Source organism: Synchiropus splendidus, chromosome 18 (assembly GCF_027744825.2).
Source record: "Synchiropus splendidus isolate RoL2022-P1 chromosome 18, RoL_Sspl_1.0, whole genome shotgun sequence".
In the NCBI taxonomy this organism is placed as follows: Eukaryota; Metazoa; Chordata; class Actinopteri; order Syngnathiformes; family Callionymidae; genus Synchiropus; species Synchiropus splendidus.
In genome coordinates, this window is record NC_071351.1 from 15,229,409 (window position 1) to 15,247,825 (window position 18,417).

Here is an 18,417-nt window from a genome sequence, read left to right on the forward strand (position 1 = left end):
CTCAGAAGCCTCTTTATTAATTCATTGTGTTATCAAAACATCAGGGCATGTTGGTTTCGACAAGTGTTTTATAAAAGATGCAGCACTCGTGAAGAAGAGAAGACCCCGCACCTCTCACTGCAGACTTGCTTGCTCAAAGTGATGATATAAGCAGGCGTCTGTGGCTCCCCTGTTAAGAGCAATATTTAAACTTCAGTTTCCATCTCTGCCAACCGCCATTCATTATCATACAGGATGAAAATGAGAAAATCCAATTGATGAAAATGATTATGAATAAGGTTAACACAAGAAAATTTGAAGAAAATTAATGATTCTGTGACTGTCAATTTTAACAAACTAATGTGTTGCTAAAATATTGTGAAATCAGGAGAAAATGTGTTTTTAAATACATTCCTTTTTCAATAAAAATTACATTAACTATATTTCTTTAATTTTATATACATTTAATCATTTTCGAGAGGTTTTTATAAGTAATCATGGCAATGGAACTGTGGGTTGAACTTCTAAATGTATTGTGAGATGTGTTTTTGAATATCTTTTATTTACTCACTTTTAGGGACAAGAAACACCGTTCAAAATGGGCATTACTCATTGTTAACATCTCATGTAGTTTAACATCGTTATATGCTTGTAAATAGCTGAGAAAAACATCACTCGTCTTTAACCTGGAAGCACAGAGTCATCCATGTACCATCTACATTTGAGGTTGTAACAACTGTCTTCAATTTAAAAAAGGATCAAATCACTGTCATGATAACTATTGAAATATTTTTCAAACATAAAATACAGTTTTACCGTTCCAAAGCAGCTCGGCAGACTGAGGAGGAGACACCTGTGGGGAAGGAATTAATGTTACAGTTTCATCTCAGTGAAGAACAGTGTCAGCCGTCAAACATCTTCTGGTGTTCAGTGTGTAATATTGTTGATCATCTCTGCAGCCATATTTCGCCTTCTTCTCTGCTGTGAAGTGGATCTTCACCGAACTTGTCATGTAAGTCTGCTGACCGTCTGATATCGACAAGCTTACGTCCAGATGGACTTTAACTGGGCTTTGTCCTTTGTCGCATTCTCATCTTTCACATCAAGATTCCTGGTGGAGTTCAACCTGTACAGTTGGTGGCACTCTGACCTCTCTGCTAAAGGTAGGAAATATGGTATAATATTGTCGAGAGCATGTGTAAACATGGACATCAAACGATCCTGGTATTTATCGTGAACAGCCAAAAAGAAGCTCAAAGTCCTGACCAATGTGCTGCCTGAGGAGTATTAGTTGCCCTGTGAATGTGAGGGCCTTTGGCTAGCGCTGACCTCCGCCAAGGTCAACAGCCCTCCCTTTGCTTATGCAAAGAAATATTTCTAAAACTGTATCTGAAGAAGCGCTTCTTCAAAATTTTCTGTACGTACCGACAAAAACGCCTGCTGATTATCGAATCAGTGTCCCTGAACGCGTCACACTTGGCCTCGATGGAAAAAGACTTCTGCTGTAATCCTCCTCACAGTCAAACTAATGAACAAATGGCAGGAACCTCAGCGCCACAAACAAGCCTGCTTTCATCGTTTGCCTCCGACTATTTTCTCTCTGTCTGAGCCAGTTTGACCACTGGAATAAACAGTCATAATCCAAAACTAAAAAGTGGAAATGGCAAAACAGGAGATTACCTCAGGTGACCTCAGCCAGACTGAGCGTGTTTGTGACCAGGGAGGATTAGGCTTTATGATCTGCGAGGCTCTGTGTCGTGTTTGGAGGAGAGGGAAAAGAAGGCCTGTTTTGTTTTTACACTTCGTCTCAGTTTCTTCCAAGCGTGTGTCTCACATCTATGCGATTACAGCTCTCGCGTTATGGAGTGTTGAGCTGTGCGTGCGTGTCACAAAGTCGCTTTAATCAGCATCATATTGTCGTATTAATTCCACCCAAAAGTAATTGGAAAATATTTTGTATTTTGTGAAAGCGTTTAAGAGCCTCGAAATTAAAGTCTTAGGATGAAAAAACAAAATCGCTGCGTGAGCAGAGTTTTATCCAGAAAGTGGAGCCGCGAGTGCTCGCCAAGTCGTCGGGACAATTTCACAGCCGGATAGTCTCGGAGCTTAAACCGACGATCTGTGTCCCGGTACAATAGAGATGTGGTGCAGTGACACACACTAAATTAGCAGGCGAAACTGACAATCGGGCTGAACTAATCCAGGCGTGTGTGCGGTGTGGGAGCTAATACCGGCCTGGACATCGCACTCACACCAAGTCATTAAAGTCTTGCTCTCACATCACGCCAGTAATCCACCTTCTGATGAATGTTTTCATGGAAATGCCTTCTGACAAGCTCACAAACCACAGTCTTTAAATGTTTAATATGCAAATTAGCATTATGTCAGCAGCTGTTTAATGAGTCTGACTCACAAATATGGACCTTGAGGGACAGAGTTGCTTGGTTCAGAGTCGAATTGTAGTACCGCTTCACTCCTCCGGGCGGCACAATAGTTCAAATAATCCTGTGTGTGCTAAATATGCCATGTTTTCTCTCAGGTCTCTGTGTTTGCAAGGATGTGGTGTGTTCAAATGTTTGCTTGCTAACTATTTGCACAACTATTTTAAATAGAAATTTGACTTTGAAACAAACCCTTCCAGGAACGTCTCACCAGCTCTTACGCAGGTTCTGCCATTCTCTCTCTTTCCTGCTCTCATTTTCCACCGTTCTTCTTGGTCCCGGTTCAGCTCAGAGGTTTGGTCGGTCCATGCAGGTGCCATGTGACACCGAGTACCCAGCCTTCGTCTCCGAGAGGACCATCAAGGAGAACACTGGGCACGTCGACTGTGACGGCTGCATCAAGTAGGTGACAACAAACACAGTGTTAGAGAGAAACAAAACATGATGAAGGTGAAGTCAGCAGTCAACCAGATCAGCAGGTAAAGGACAGAGGATTTAACTAAACACAACTCTCATCCAGATTCAGGTGGTTCTAAAAAAAATGGCAATGCAGTCTGAAAGTTGGGCCTGTTTTTGGTGCTAAAAAGCAGGTTTGCAGAAAACTGCAAAACTCATTATTTTCATCATTTCTATAGCATATAGCTCTTTTTTAACAATATTCAGTCTTAAATTTTGATCCTGGAGCCAGACTTGTGTCTGTATCTCTCAGAGAGATACGGCTACAGCAGTGAGCCATCACAGGAGGGATGTCTGTCGACGTGGTTTGCAGCTACGAGTCGTTGTGTGCCATTTGAGTACCAGAATGGTGCGCGATAAACGTGTTTAAAAAGGATGGCGTCCTGGTGCATCACTTAATCAAGCTTCATTGTATCCAATGAGGGAGCTTTAAGACTCCACTTTACAGACAGCGGGCCGCAGCACTTACTTCCTCTCCCATTCTACAGTCCCTGCCTGAAAATGAGAATCACATTGAAGTCACAAGTCTATTGAAAACACAGCCGATCCATCAAAGCCCAGCAGAGACACTGACTGGCTCCTCTGGCAGTTTGAAATATGAGGCTCTCAGTGATGAGGGACGGAGGTGGAAAAAAGAGCTTCCTTTAAAAAATGGGGAAATGAGTGTGGTCCCCATTAACAATTTGGGCTTTTCTGTCAGGCAATTGTGGGGTGTTCTCTAGATCCCTCAGATGGGCCCTTCATTGCTCCCAGCTGTGGGGATGCGAGTGAAGCTCAGGACTGCGGGTGTGTACTTTGTGTGTGTGTGTTGTTGGCGGTGCTGCCCCCACAAGGTCAGCAGGGTAACCACGGCGCTGGCTGGCAGGAGCATAATGTGGTTTTAGACGGAGCAGACACACATGTATGCTGGCTTTTTTTTTAGGAGTGAGCAGGAAGATCCACTGCAGAAGAGCAGTTCTGAAAAGAGGACCTATTTTGACTCTAATCTGGCTCTAACATGGTGCAACTAGTTCAGCTGTTGAAATCATTATTTACAGTACTGCCTTGTTCAGTACAGTTGAGAACAGGCACCAGTGGAGAGGAACTCACCTACAGCACGTTAGGATGATAAAACGTCTGGTCCATGAGATGATGAAGGCGCTTGCATTACCATGTCACCAACATGCATCCGTCAGAGTCCAGCTCTCGACCAGATCCACCTCCCTGACCTGCAACACAGAGAACAAAAGGCAGAGAAATGTCAGTCCTGTTGTACTTCCTGATGACGGAGCACAAGAAACATTGCAATCTCCTTGTTGCTATTAGAAGTTAAGTGGCCGCTGGAGATGATTTAACCCCTTTTAAAGCGCCGCCAGCTTCACCAGACACTGAGGCACGACGGAGGACAGACGATGTCATTTCTGTAGGTCTTTAAGGAGGCTATTAGGAACATTAGTCAGAGCCATATATCACTGTGCTGCATGTCTCCTCACCCCAGTGTCTGAGTGTGAGCTCAGAGTCTCAGGAGGGAATCATCAGCTCTGAATACACATTGTGGGAATCCTTGAGTGCTGCAGAGGAAACCAACAATAGGAGGCAAAGGTCAACAGGAAGCAGAAATAAAAGTATACAAATGTCTTTCCTGAAATTAACTCACCCAAGTATGAATTCAGATATATTAAGTATATAAGTATATAATTCAGATGAATTCAGAGTGTGTGTGGTGCACTTGCATGTTACCTCAGATGCATGCTGCAGAGCTGTGTCCCAGGCCAGCTGCTGCCATGCTGTCAGGTCCTGTTAGTTTCTCCTCCGCGACTGCACTTGTTCTGCTTTTTGTCAGCCTACACCAACAGCGGTGAACTCTGCTGAGTCATCGTCCACACACTCTGTGGAGGAGTGGAGGTGTGGACGTGTGGACCCACCGCCAGTTCTGATGGGCTCGGTCAGTCAAACCCTAGATCTCTCTCTGGCAGGAACATTACTCACAACTCATGTTTGAACGAGAGTTCACCAGACCTGAGAGACAAAGATGGGATTTAACTTCCTCTCAAACCAGAAACTTGGCTTTTTTTTAAAAGTGAAATCTGAAAACTAAAAAAGCTAAATTGCAAGTTGATTTTACATCAACATCAGCGAGCATACATGTCAGAGGGAGAGGGAGAGAAAGAGAGACGGTGGGAGAGACAGAGCAGAAAAGGAAAATCAATATTAGAGAGACAAACAGAAAACAATGTGCAACAAAAAGGGACAACACCGTGAGTGTGCAGGTGAACGTGGCATGACGGGCGAGAGCAATGCAGCGAAGGAAAGCGACACGAAGTTAGAGCGTGTTTCTGTTGTCCACGCCGCGACAATGTGCAACTCGGTGGGTGAGAGTGTGAGCCAGAGAGAGACAATAGGAAGTGAGGGAAGAGGATGACCTGACCAGGTTAAAGCAATATAGAGGGCGATGAAGAGCAGGGAGGATGAGATGAGAGAGAGAAAGAGACAGCATTGAAACTTCTACTGCAACTTAATTTGATTCGATCTCCACTCGGTGAAATGGCAGCCAAACATGTTGTGGCCTGTGAAGCGATGCAGCCTCTACTCACTTGTTCCTCCTCGGAGTGTTTAATATGAAGAAACACTTCATTGGCGAGTGCCTTGGATGAGAAAAGAAAAAAGACAAAGACAATAGAAGGAGGAAGAGAACAAAGAAGGGATGGAGTGAATTATGGACGCATGTGTGCTGTCAGTCTTCATGCGTTTATGACAGCTGGCAGAGGACACGTCATCTTCCTGACGTAGCTCCAGTCTGAAGACAAGTCTTCACCAGCACAGAAGAATCAAACTGAACTGCTTCTACTTGCCTTGTGTCGCAGGTCCTTCGTGATCCAGCAGATCCCCAGCAGCAACCTCTTCATGGTGGTGACAGACAACAAATGTGACTGCAACATGTTCGAGCCCATCACCATGGACCCAGTGGAAATCATGTATATCCTTCTATCCAACAGGAGTGTGCTCAAGACCTCATGAAAGAGCGTCATCTTCACCGTAAACAAATGCTCATAATTAAAAACAAACAAACCCTTCACAGTGCATCTCTCTCATCACAGGCTAAACAAATGTGATTATCATTTTAATCTGCTCCATTAAATCAGATATTTGTAGCACATGTGGCTTGTCGCTGACTGCAATAGTTGCCGTATGTTCAGGTTTCTTACTTGAAGATGAAAGCACAGCAACGGAGATGAAAGAACGGCTTGAAGACAGACCTTCCTGTTGGACGTAGTCGGTTGCACTCGCTGCTGGGTGCTGATTGTGGCTGTGCATCACGGTGGTGCTGCATTCTCTTCACCCTGCACATGAAAAAGAACATTTGCAGAACAACATTGTGACTCAAGCCGACACAGCCATCAGCAAGTGAATATGTTTCACTGCAATACACATTTAAAAACCGCGGAATAAACTTGAGTCTAAGCAGCCACTTCGCTCCCCACTTTCCCACTGATGTCGCCCGCTCAGACGCTCTTAGCTCACACCTGTGGCAGCTTTTTTGCGGTACTCCGCTTCCAAAGAGGTTAGGCTGCCAGTACAGATGAATTCTAGTTACAGTCAATAGAACCTATCAGACTTCTGGGTGTCAGCAGCACGCCACAGGAAGCGACTTCATCGGGACCATTGAAAATCTTATTAGCATTTCAAACTCTGTTCTCCACCCCCACCCGGCCTTGGCACTGCATGGCATTATCGTCAAGCGTAATTTAACCCAGTTCAAGCAGCACCATCATATTGACAGTATAAATTTAAAGAGATTTCAGAGCTGAACTCTGTGATCACACAAAGCTGTCTGATCAAATATCCCTTGGTGCACCGCAAAAGCACGCACACATTTCTTTCTCTTTAAAAACAAGCTGGCAGGAAAAGGGCCTGCTGTGGACACACATGTTTCTTTTATTGCCTTAACTTCATCTGCACATAATGAATCTCTCAAGTGTGAGAGATTGAAGATGCAGAAGGACAGGAGGCGCCCAGATACCTGTCATCCTTTTCACCCAGAGGTATTCGCACACCAGAAACACATCGTAAAAGCTGTTTTATAATCTGATTCTGGTTCCGATTAGTGACGCGCTGCCTCGGCAGAACTAGAGTATTTTCATCTCAATCTGTTCGCAGGAGAACTCCATGGAATGTGGCGGCGCCGGGAGTGCCACGCCTTCGTTTGCAGTGACCCTGCTCTGCGCTGTGCTGGCGCTGTTGCCCAGATGACCAGAACTTACCACACGTGTCCGTCAAGAGGTTCGACTGAATCGGCTTGGCATGCAACAGACAGGCAATGAGGCCTTGGAAGAGAACACACCAATCCCTGCGCATTGTGCCCACTCTCAGATCGCTGCCTGGCAAGTCCTGAGCCCCGGGTTGCCTCCTGACCAAGCACTCGTACGGACTAAGAAGTGGTCATTGACACGGTGCTCTGACAACATGAATTAATCAGGTTTCATTCTGTATATACGCGGCTCGAGGTTGGCACAGACTTGGTTTGGCACCGTTGGGTCCTTCCTGGCAGCTGAGGGCTTGTGCCTATTGCTGGGCCTCAAACTGGATGGAGATAAGGATGGTCGCACTTCTTTTCAGTCCAGTTTGATGTTGAGTGTGTTCTGGAGGTTAAAAAAAATTACAGAAGATGATATGTGGTGGAAAATGTTTGTCTGGATTTATTTTCTTCAACTGAGTGTAAATGTACATATCTGGAAAATAGTTTTATCATCATTTGCAAGTGGTTCCCTACAACTGAGAATCTTCGTCCTCTGACGTGAGTCTGACATCCGTCCTGTTTATGTACTTTTGAAATAAAATTGTGACAAAAATCCACTTGTGAAAGACTAATGTGCCCTAATATTTCTTCCTCCCGAGGCTCCTAGCTGCTGCCCTGAAACACATCACATAATTGGAGACGCCAAGAGGAGGAAGTAAAACATTAAGCCAAGTGTGAGTGCCTTGATGTCAACACTGGTCAACAGCCAGTGCCCCCACCTTCCCTTTCCTTCGCACTCTACCGTCCGTCCCCTCGCGTTCTGTAATCTAGTCTGTTTGCTTGATTCTGTCCCCTGAGCTGCACTGTGACTCTAATTATTCCCAGTTCATCCTGTTTCTTGGGCCCTAAACGCTGCGCGGCTCCTCACCGGTGGGTCATTCATCACCCCATAATGGGCTCGGAACTGTTTTGGGTCAACACGCATCGAATCCGGTCTCTGATTCCTTCCTGTTTGCTGGATGAGTTATGGGAAAGTGCATCCAAACTGTGTACGAAAGGCACTCCACGTTCTGGAGAGGAGCCACAATGGCAGCCCTGTTGCCACCTGCAAGTGATAAATGGTCACCTACGTTTTCTGGAAGCTGTTTCTACACACACACCGAGCACCATTAATCCGCTCGGAAACCCATCCGGAGCATGACACAGCCGTGGGAGTAATGATGTGGAGGTTTTATACTGTTTAGATTGAGGCGGACAACGTAAATAATTAGTAGGGGAAAAGAAACCTCAGGATTAGCGCAGACTTTGAATGAGTTGGGATTGAATTTCACTGTCGCCTGGCAAAAGTGAGGTCAGTAAGCAGTCTGTTTTGGTGGGAACTTTGCTTACCAGCCAATGTTGCATTTCTTGCGTCTAAATTTGGAGTCAGGGCAGAGAATCAGAAAACAGAGCAGCACGTGAGAACGGAAGAGGATTAGGGCCAGTGTAGAAAAAAAGAAAAAGGCACTTCGAAGTGAGAAACTTTAATGTCAGAATTCTCACTTTAAAGTCAAAATTTTGTTTCAAAAGTCCGAATACTCATAGCAGTCTGAGCATGATGTGCCACTACTGCAAGTATTTCCTTATTGCTACGTTAAGTCCAAAGCAAAATCATCCAAATCTGGCTTTTCAGACACCACTGTGTGAGTTGTAGCCTCCATCAGTCACTTCATCTGCGCAAGAAAAGAAAGAAACCAATCATATTTTAAAATGACTGAAATGATGTTGTGTCTGACAAAACAGTCTACATATTATATATTTTGTAAATAATAATGTTCTCTTTTTTCTCACTTAAATATCCGAATTCTCACTTTAAATCAGAATTTGTGAGTCAGAGTGCAGAAGGTTAGGCATCTCAAGCCAAATTCTATGACATTCTAACATTCTCAAAAGATCCACATGACCGACAGCATAAACATGCCTTCCCAACGGTCCAGTGACATTGTGGCACTGATAAAGCCTGAAGCTGCATCCATCAGCAACCTGTTAGCTCACCACCATAGCCAAGTATTTGCCGATACCCCAGAACACGATATGCAGCGGATGAGCGTTGACACTTGAATGCTCACGCACCTGCCACACCAAGTACGACGCTTTCACTCTTGCTTCCGATGTGGCGCCCAACACTATGGTGGTTCACTTTGAGGACCGCAGATATGTTTAAATGGAACTTATTCTCAGCAGCTGAACCACACCAGGACCTCACACAGGCCCGCTGACCACAACACGGCAGAGCCCAGACACGCTGGGAAAAACACATGATCCAGTTCACATACCACATGTCGAATCTCACAACTCGCTGCGTGCATGTTTTCCTATGTTTGCTTAGAGGGAAGGCAACGGTGAATCGCTAACTTTAGCAGAAGGAATTTTGTTTTGCAGAATGAGCTTGAACACAAATTAGGGCCTGATGACGTGGTGTGTTTACATCACATCAACTCTGGCATCTACTGCGACTTCACAAACATAGGGCGTCGTTTTCATCACCGCAATTACCTGGCTCACCGTCATGTCCTCATTCACCTCCTCGAGCCGACTCGCTGCCACCTTGTCCACACTTGCTCCCCAGTGATAATGACCAGACCTCAGCAGATGGGCGGCTGCCAAGGTTGCGAGGTGCCAGCTGAAGACATGTACACTGGTCTGGTGTGTGTGGGGGCTGTGACAGGAAGAAAAGGCTTCAGTTGTGATGGACCCCCATGAGGGCATGAGGACCGATCAGCCAGCTGCATTGATACTGTCAGAAGCCTGCAAGAGGCACTGAGTACAAAGATAACAGCTGATTCAACCAGTGCTAACAGAGAAGCTGCCACTTGTCCATCACTGCTCAACTTATCAACTACATTTCTTGAAAATTATAGAACGCTTGTTTGGGTCAGGTCAATAAAAACAGCTCTCAGAGTCCGTACACAACCTGAAATAGGAGATTATGATCAAAACCTCCAGACGGTCACAATGGTGCCACATTTTATGTTATGCTGCCATTTTATTTGAAGACCAAAAAAAAGGGATTGGAAACCGAGCAAAAAAGCCGTTATTGGTCATGAAAATACCCTCATAAACAGAGCAGAGGGATAAGAAAAAAGTAACTCTTAAGAAATAGAAAATATGAATAAATAAGACATAAAAATGTATATTAATTTATTGAAATTATGTCATCTTATGATGGCCTATGTATAGATATTATTTTATGTATTTTCTTCAATTTACCAGTCTCAATGCTCAAGAGTCTAAGCCGCCCATCACCCACTTCTTCTTCTTTTTCTTCAGGCTTCTCCCTTCAGGGGTCGCCACAGCGGATCATATTCCTCCATCTCACCCTGTCCTCTGCTTCCTCTTCTCTCAAACCTGCAAATCTCATGTCCTCCTTCACCACGTCCATAAATCCCCTCTTGCCTCAACCTCAACATCTTCCTACCAATTGACATCTTTCCTCTGTACAAACCATCTCAATCTAGCTTCTCATGACATGTGCTGTCCCTCTAATATACTGGTTCTGATCCTATCCATCCTGCTCACTCCCAGAGAGAACCACAGCATCTTCATCTCTGCTACCTCCAGCTCTGCCTCCTGTCTTTTCCTCAGTGCCACTGTTCCCAAACCATACAACATTGCTGGCCTGACCACAGTTTTTGTACACCTTCCCTTTTATCCTTGCCGATACCCTTTTGTCACACATTGCACCTGATTTTTCTCCAATTATTCCATCCTGCCTGCACCTGCTTCTTCACCTCTTTCTCACACTCTCCATCGCCCTGGACAGTTGAGCCTAAGTACTTAAAATCCCCCACCTTCTTTATCACTGCATCCTGTAACTTCACCTGCTACTTGGCTCCCTCTAATTCACACACATTCCGTTTTACTGCGCCCAAAGATTCATTCCTCCACCTCTCTAGCTTATCTTCCACTTGCTCCCTGCTATCGCCACAGATCACAATGTCATCTGCAAATATCATCGTCCAAGGGGCTTCTTGTCTAGCCTCAACTGTCAACCTGTCCATCACCATGGCAAACAAGAAGGGGCTCAGAGCTGAGCCTTGGTGCACTCTAGATGGACACCAGCACACTTCTCCTCCATTCCTCAGGAATCCTCTCACTCTCGAAGACCTTGTTACATGTTCTAGTCCTATACTTCAGCACCATAACCTGCTGCACGTCCTCGTAGGTCCTCTGTTTGGCCATCGACACCATGACCTTTGTCTTCTTCTGGACCTCCCTGCACACCTGTCTACTCTCTTCTGTTTTCTCAACGTACCACTTTTTCTTAGCTAACCTCTTTGTACACACTCCTCTTTGTTCCACCACCATTCAAATTCAAGAGTTTTCTTATCCATTTGCTGGAAAGGTCCCTCCCACATGAGCAAAACAATCCCTCTGGGTGTAATCCAAAGTCAAGAACAAGAGCAAAATATGGCACTTGAATATTTACTGACTAGATTTCAAAACACAAATGTCAAAGCTCATGTGATTTGATTTTCCAGCGCAAGCCAGGAAGGTTCCCTCAAGCTACTCTGGAGAAGGGAAAGCTCCTCACTGGAGGTCGTGAAGGCATGAGCTGGATAAGTCTGAATGGTAGGTGGCCTCTATAGGTGGCCAGTAAGAAAAAAAAAAAAACTGGCACAGATGTTCAGAAACTCATGAGCTGATAGTGAACCATTCTTGGAGTTCCTCTTCAGCTCACACTTCACTAGCATCAGTGTTTTTGGATAGTGGTATATTTCTTCCTTGAGAACATTTACAGTTAATATTATTTCAAATATGCATGCGACCATTGTTGTGTTGAGCTACACAAGGCTGATCAGTCACTCGCAGAAAAGTGTTTCAGAAAAAGAGGACGTTAACATCAATCACGTTGTCTCTACCAGCTACTGGAAAACAATATGGGAACTGAAGGAGCAGGTTAATATTCGCCATTTCCTGCAGTCAGCAGTAACCAACACTTGTGCTTTTATCAAGCAGCTGTTACAAGGCAACTACAGGACACTTCCTAAGTGTTTCTGCTGACAATTCAATCACAAACGGAACTTGAAGTGACAAACTGGGGGTCCTGGGAAAGCCCCACAGAAAAGCCAGGGTTACAAGCCCAAAAGAGAAAAAAATCATTACAACTTATGTCCAAAACTTCATCTTGATTTGACTAGTTCTCACTGGCTGATCGACCGCAGCACAGCACGACCTCCAGGTCTCAAGCCAACAAACGCGTTTCGCTGCATTTGAGAACCACAGTTATGATTGTGTGTACATGAGGTTTGTCTCCCCTCGGAGGTCACGCGGCGGGCTGCTAACATGGATGTGACACTGACAGCCAGCGTTTCCAGATCAGCAGCCGTAAGCGAGGCCAGGTGACTGACGTGTCTGTTCATGAAACTCTTTCAGCTCGAAGGCCATTGGGTTATTAAGTGTAATGAGGACAGCCATAACTTTTCGGCATGATCTTGTCATAGTTTCAAGGGCATGCACGTGCGGTTGCATATCTGCGGGTGGAAATATGAGTGTTTGTGAATCATAGCTCATATTAGAGGGCAGATGAAGTTCATTATTAATGAGGCGTGTAATACAAAGGCTATGAAGTGTGTCATTACAGTGTGAGGAATAGAAGAACACGCTCCTCTGTCCAAAGCTCACAGGAGAGAAGTGGGGGAGACAAAGAAATCCAGATACGCATGGAACGTTTGTGTTCTACAGATCCCTCATGCTGGACATGAATTTACAGGACTGAGAGCTCATCACATAAATCACGGAATATAGCCACAGTGCTCGCTCCAACATTATGATGAGTTTAGGTTTAAAGTTGAGCTGTGGTTTATGCAATTAGTGGTTTGGGTGAGTCCACAGATGAATTACAGTCGTCCACGAGAACGAGAGGAACCAAAGCGTGTGTGCATGGGCGTGTGTGCACGGGCGGGGTGCGTGCCGTATTTTGGAGTTTTGGGTATATATAGATAAAGGTAAGGCGGAGGAGCAAAGGTTGCACAGTATAAAACCCACGAGTGACAGTGAGCAACAGTTATGAACACTTCTCAGATCATTTCAGCACCAATGCCAGGTAAGGCAGGAAGAATGTGCTTGGAGAAAATGAGAACTTCTCACGAAGTCAGGTCCAGGTCCAACTGAGAAACAGGGGAATGCATCAAAGTATTATGTTCATTATTAGTGGATATTATTTTGTGTATTGATTAATGTTAGACTACTTCAATTCATTTTGCTATAAAACACTTTAATTATATTTTTTTACCTTTATCTGACCTCTTATCCCTTTTTTAATTTATTTTAAAAACAAAAATATATCCTTCACACAACTGCAGCAAGATATAGATCACACTTTTTTGTCCAATGGCAGAGCCACATAGAAATGCAGGAGACACAAGTGAACATTCCGATTGAAAGCAACATCATTAAAGAGCAATTGAAATGGAACTAAACTACCTACAACCAATCGGATTCAGCATGAAATGTCAAATATCAATGGTCAGACCTCTGAAGATCCTAAGTCATCTGGTTCATTCCTGGTAACTATTGCACTCCAGTTAACTCAGGACCCGATCTGAACATGAGCGTCATGATCTGACACTTAAGCACATAATCCAGCTATGGTTTGCTGCAGCTTCAGTGTCAGAGGCCTGGAGCAGTTTATCCAATATTTATGGACAAAGAAATGTTAATGATTAAAAGCAGTCCGGGTCCATCACCAGCCAAAAGCCCTGCTGGCTTGTTGACGCAGAAGAAATGGAGCTGATCCTATTAAACAACGTGTTCATGGACTCTGGGTGAAAACTGAAGTTTTTCTCTGGATCTGCCAGTGGTCTTTAACAATGCTCACCAAGCAAGTGGCTGGCGTGAGGAACTGAATGAGAACCCTGACTTTCTTCATTTAGACAGACCAGAACCTGCCGCTCCACCCAGATAAATGGCATCCAAATCATTCCAGGTAAGTGGAGCACCACTTTATGAGCCGCATTACTGAGATTGCAAAGGGTTCAAGATCTTTATTGCCCAACAGCTTTTCTTATGACGACTAATGAACACTAAACCACTGAAGCTTAGCAGCCAATTGCTTCAATAAAAGGTTCACGACTCAAAACATTATTTTTCAGCATCTCCCAGTTACACACAGCACCAGAACCAAACCCTTCAGAACAGGTGAGTCAACTTGTTTGGGGATCGACCAGCAGATTCTTCTTGATCAGGGTTCACTCTTCATTCAATAGTTATATATATCTCAGGGTTAGGAAACATACTAAACACAAAAACTGTTTCATATACAAAGCTCCTAAATATAACCAATATAACAGAACCTTGTTATCTTGGGGCAAAAAACATTTTGGACAGTTAAGTGGACACTTGTTACATAACTTAAGAGTTTATTAGAGCGATTTAAATGTAACTTGAGCTAACAAAAGAAAATACGAAATTAAGCTTTTATCAAAACAAATCTCAAATATAATATTACAAATATTCTGTAGCATAACTTATAGGAGAACATTTCTTCACACCAAGTCTTCTGCTCGCTGAGGTGCCATTCATAGGTATTTTAATAGTAATTATGACATTTTTGTGGAGTCGAACTAAACCAATAGATTTGAGGTTCGTATGGACACAAGGCCTCAATGTGTGATACAGATGGTGTGTTAAGATTCTAATTTGACACGTGTGTTTTCCACGCTACAGAAAGAGAATGACACCACTGAGTGATGTGGAGGAGAAGGTGAAAGGGGACGTGAACAGCGAGCGTGCTTTCCAGAAACAGACTTTCCCCTCCTTTGATCCACATCTGACCCAAAAGCAACTCCTGCTCTGGAAGGTCAGGTGCGTTTCCACCGGGTTTCCACACGTGTTTTCGATCACATGTGCATATGTAAATGACTATCTTTCATACATTCGTCTCGTCATGAGTGACTGACAAGAACCACCTCGACCATCACGTCCACTTGTTTTGGCAGCAGATGGTTCCACATGAAACTAAACACTTGATGTTTGAGACAGAATCCTGTCACACCGCTGAATGCTACAGCAGGTGAGCAGCTGAGGTGTTTACTGATGTGTTACTGAGCGCAGTGAGGAACGGACCATAATCAACCAGCCGACAATGTTTGAGAAACATATGGCTCCAAGCAACGGATTTCTTACTCACAGCCCTGATAGATGCTTAGCAGCTCGGTGACCTGAGGCTCTCAACACGTCTTTGTTAGATCCCGTGGCCTCGCTGGCTTCATCACGGAGCAACTTTCAGCACAGGATCAACTGGACGTCGGGAGAGAGAAGGATCTGAATTGCTGAGGTGGTGGCAAGCTCTCTTCACTACGCCCTCGGGAATAAAATGAGCTCAACCAAGAAGCAAAGCTTGACAGCTTCTGATATGTTTTTGTGACGCCCATCACCTTGGGACTAAAGTCGGATGGAGCTGGATCAGGCACCATTGTTCTGTCACCTCCACCAGTGCACTATCCAGAACTTTTAAACTGGACAGTGACTAGCTTTTCTGTAACTATACTGCTGTACTACAAGAGTACAGTTTTATAAATGGACAATGATGCTGGGAAAACAGCGGCCTATAAAGTCCAGTGCCCTGTGATGTGTCACTCAGCCATGAACTCTTGACGTCATCATGTGTCTATGTGAAAGTTTCTCTACAACTGCTTTGACAAAATGGACCACACTGCTTGTGCCAGAGACCTGGGCACATCTGGATTGGACCAGGGCCTCGTACCAATGACAGACCAGATCCATCATCAGAACCATGACTTTCGGTTTCTCTTGTCCAAGTAGTTGAAGATGAGAAAATTCCACACCCAGTCACCCAATGGTGACTCCAATTCAAGGCTAAGCAAAGCAGACCAGTCACCGGAGAAAAGGGGTTTATAGGCAGGGAGGAGGCAACCCAGGTGGAGACCCGACAGCAAACAATTCTGAGGAAGGGTCAGGGCCTGGAGAGACTAAACCAATGGTGAAGCGAGGGCAGAGCATGACTGACAGAACTAATGTCAGCGGCTACAAAGTGAAGCAACGTGAGGGGAGCTGAATATTGATCATTCGAAAAAACTATTACCTAATATGAATATTTACAGTTTTATTCTTCTGATTTTCAGTGCCAACTATTTAAAAATATTTAAGCATTTTACAATTGAAGAAAGTTGGTGACCCTCTGACACAATTGTGGTTTCTGAATTGTGGCCCCTGGTAAAAATTAATTCTCCACCCCTGCTCTAAATCATCATGCAGATGTGACTTGGGAGGAAACCACTGATAGATAGATAGATAGATAGATAAATACTTTATTAATCTCCGAAGAGAAATTCCCAAATGAAATATTGAAAGACAATCTGTCAGTTTTCGTGTCAATACTTGGTGAAACAATAGTTAAACCTTGCACAAACAAACATATCCTACAGCGGTTCTCCTCAGCAGTCAGTGGTTGGATCAAGAGTGGCAGCCGGACCCCTTAAACAGGGTTTTCCTAATATGAACTGTGTTCTATGATAAAATTCACCTCGGTTTATTTTTCTAATGTTTAATGAATACCCACTTCCCTCATTAATCTCCCCACAAAGCAGGCGAAAGATAAACAGTGAAGCTGTTAAACAGCCAAGCTGTCTGGGGTTTTTTTTCGGCCGCACATTCAGACTCTTATAAAAACCTGCAGGGCTGATACACTCTCCGCAAACTTGGCACATCAGTCTGACTGTGGGTCGAGAACCTCCCTGCTCCCTTTCACATTCTGGAATTGAACCTGCATAATTTACTTCAGGCAGGAAAAAAACATTGTAAGCTCATAAATCAAAACCATTTTACATTAAAGAAATGGCATTCGCCTGCATCTGAGACACATTCAGTCTAATTCACAGCCATTTTGCCATTTAATGGGGAAATAATATTTAGATCGAGCCTCCATCACTCACATCAAGTGTCTACAAACAATGCTCCGTTGACCTGTGCTTGCAGGGCTTCACAAAATATTTGTTTGAAGCTCCAGTTGGTGTCAGGGTAGCGTATGTGCTCCAACTCAACGTGTGAACCCCACCAGCGCAGAGATAATGCTTTTCACTGATATATGGTTTGGGGCCCTTTGATGACCATTTTTCCAAGAACACTGAAGCAGATTTTTTTTTTTTTGGAGACAGGTTTATACTTTGTCTTAAATCTTGCTCTCTCTGGACTGATTTAAGCGTATGCAGTAACATTCCTTAAAAAAAAAAAAATCTAACAAGAACAACTTGAATGGAGGACAAACGTTTTTGTAGCTGAAAGCGGGCGGCACCAGGAAGCGTGGGTCCACTCCAAGTGGTCACAGTTCACGGGACACAACTCGAGGCTCGAGACTTATGTTGGCTTAAACCCCCCAGAGCCGTTTCAGACATTTATGGCCCTGATGGAGGGAGGCCACCTCATCCCCTGCTGCTTCTGAACCTCCCCTCTTCAGAGATTCACCCCTCTGCTCCTTATAATGACGCTACAGGTCTGGGTCAACAGTTGCAAAAATAAACAAATATTAATGAGTGTAAAAAGAGAGATGACGTTGGTACAAAGTCTCTACGTAGCCAGAGGGTTTCAGGACAAGCCTTGAATGAACATCAGTCTCCAAATAGCCTTCAGGTAGAAACCTAGCAAACAAGGTCTGAATGAAAACACCTGCCAGTCCTCCCGACGCAGAAGCCCTCCTGATCCAACATACACACTGATGAATGTAAGCTTTGACAAAAACACACACACAATCCTATATAAACAGGTATGCGGAGGACCAAGAAAAAAATCCATACCAGTGACAGCACAAATAGTTCCTGTCACCTTTTCCATGACTAGCCAGCCCGCGCTCACATCACACACATTTTTGGAATCCTTTCCCTCAATAGGTAGAGTGCAATGAAATATAATCCCGGAGTTATAGAGATGGAACACACCCAAAAACGCTCTACACTCCAAGAAAGCCATCACTCTGCTGCCTTTCAGACTTTAAGGAGGGGAAAGAGTCTCTCCTGGAGACAGTGTGCTATTTGTACAGATCTGCAGGCTTCACCTGGACTGCCGCTGCGATGGGTGACTGGTCTGCCTTCGCTGGACCAGCAGGGCCGACGATGGAAAGAGTTATGCTGATCTTCTACTGCTAGTGAATGATTCTAATGAGTTCGCATGGACAATAAACCCGGCTGAACACTCGGGTCTGTTTAGGACCAGCCAAGACAAATGGGACCAGTGAGGAAACTTGGAGTGGTGGGGGAGCCCGTGACGTCCATCTGAATTAATTGCCGCAGCAAGAAAACCTAGCATAAGCACAACGAATGAAGCGATAAG

At 44.4% G+C, this 18,417-nt stretch overlaps 1 protein-coding gene and 1 long non-coding RNA gene across 4 annotated transcripts in view; one reads left to right on the top strand and one right to left on the bottom strand.

Moving 5' to 3' along the window:
* Nucleotides 1-7,692, top strand: part of LOC128749460 (voltage-dependent calcium channel subunit alpha-2/delta-3-like) — a 72,347-nt gene extending 64,655 nt beyond the window's left edge. For all 3 annotated transcript variants that reach the window (XM_053849095.1, XM_053849096.1, XM_053849097.1), the window contains 6 exons: nt 939-991; nt 1,087-1,142; nt 2,708-2,822; nt 5,720-5,832; nt 6,816-6,898; nt 7,014-7,692. In XM_053849095.1, the coding sequence (XP_053705070.1) occupies nt 939-991; nt 1,087-1,142; nt 2,708-2,822; nt 5,720-5,832; nt 6,816-6,898; nt 7,014-7,106 (513 nt within the window). In that variant the 3' untranslated portion in view covers nt 7,107-7,692. The remainder of the gene's footprint in view (nt 1-938; nt 992-1,086; nt 1,143-2,707; nt 2,823-5,719; nt 5,833-6,815; nt 6,899-7,013) is intronic.
* LOC128749462 (uncharacterized) lies at nt 44-2,820 on the bottom strand. The gene is made up of 3 exons (XR_008412932.1): nt 2,632-2,820; nt 796-832; nt 44-169 (listed from the first exon to the last, which is right to left on the bottom strand). It is a non-coding gene; the product is annotated as an uncharacterized LOC128749462 (long non-coding RNA).
* Nucleotides 7,693-18,417: the final 10,725 nt, after the last annotated feature.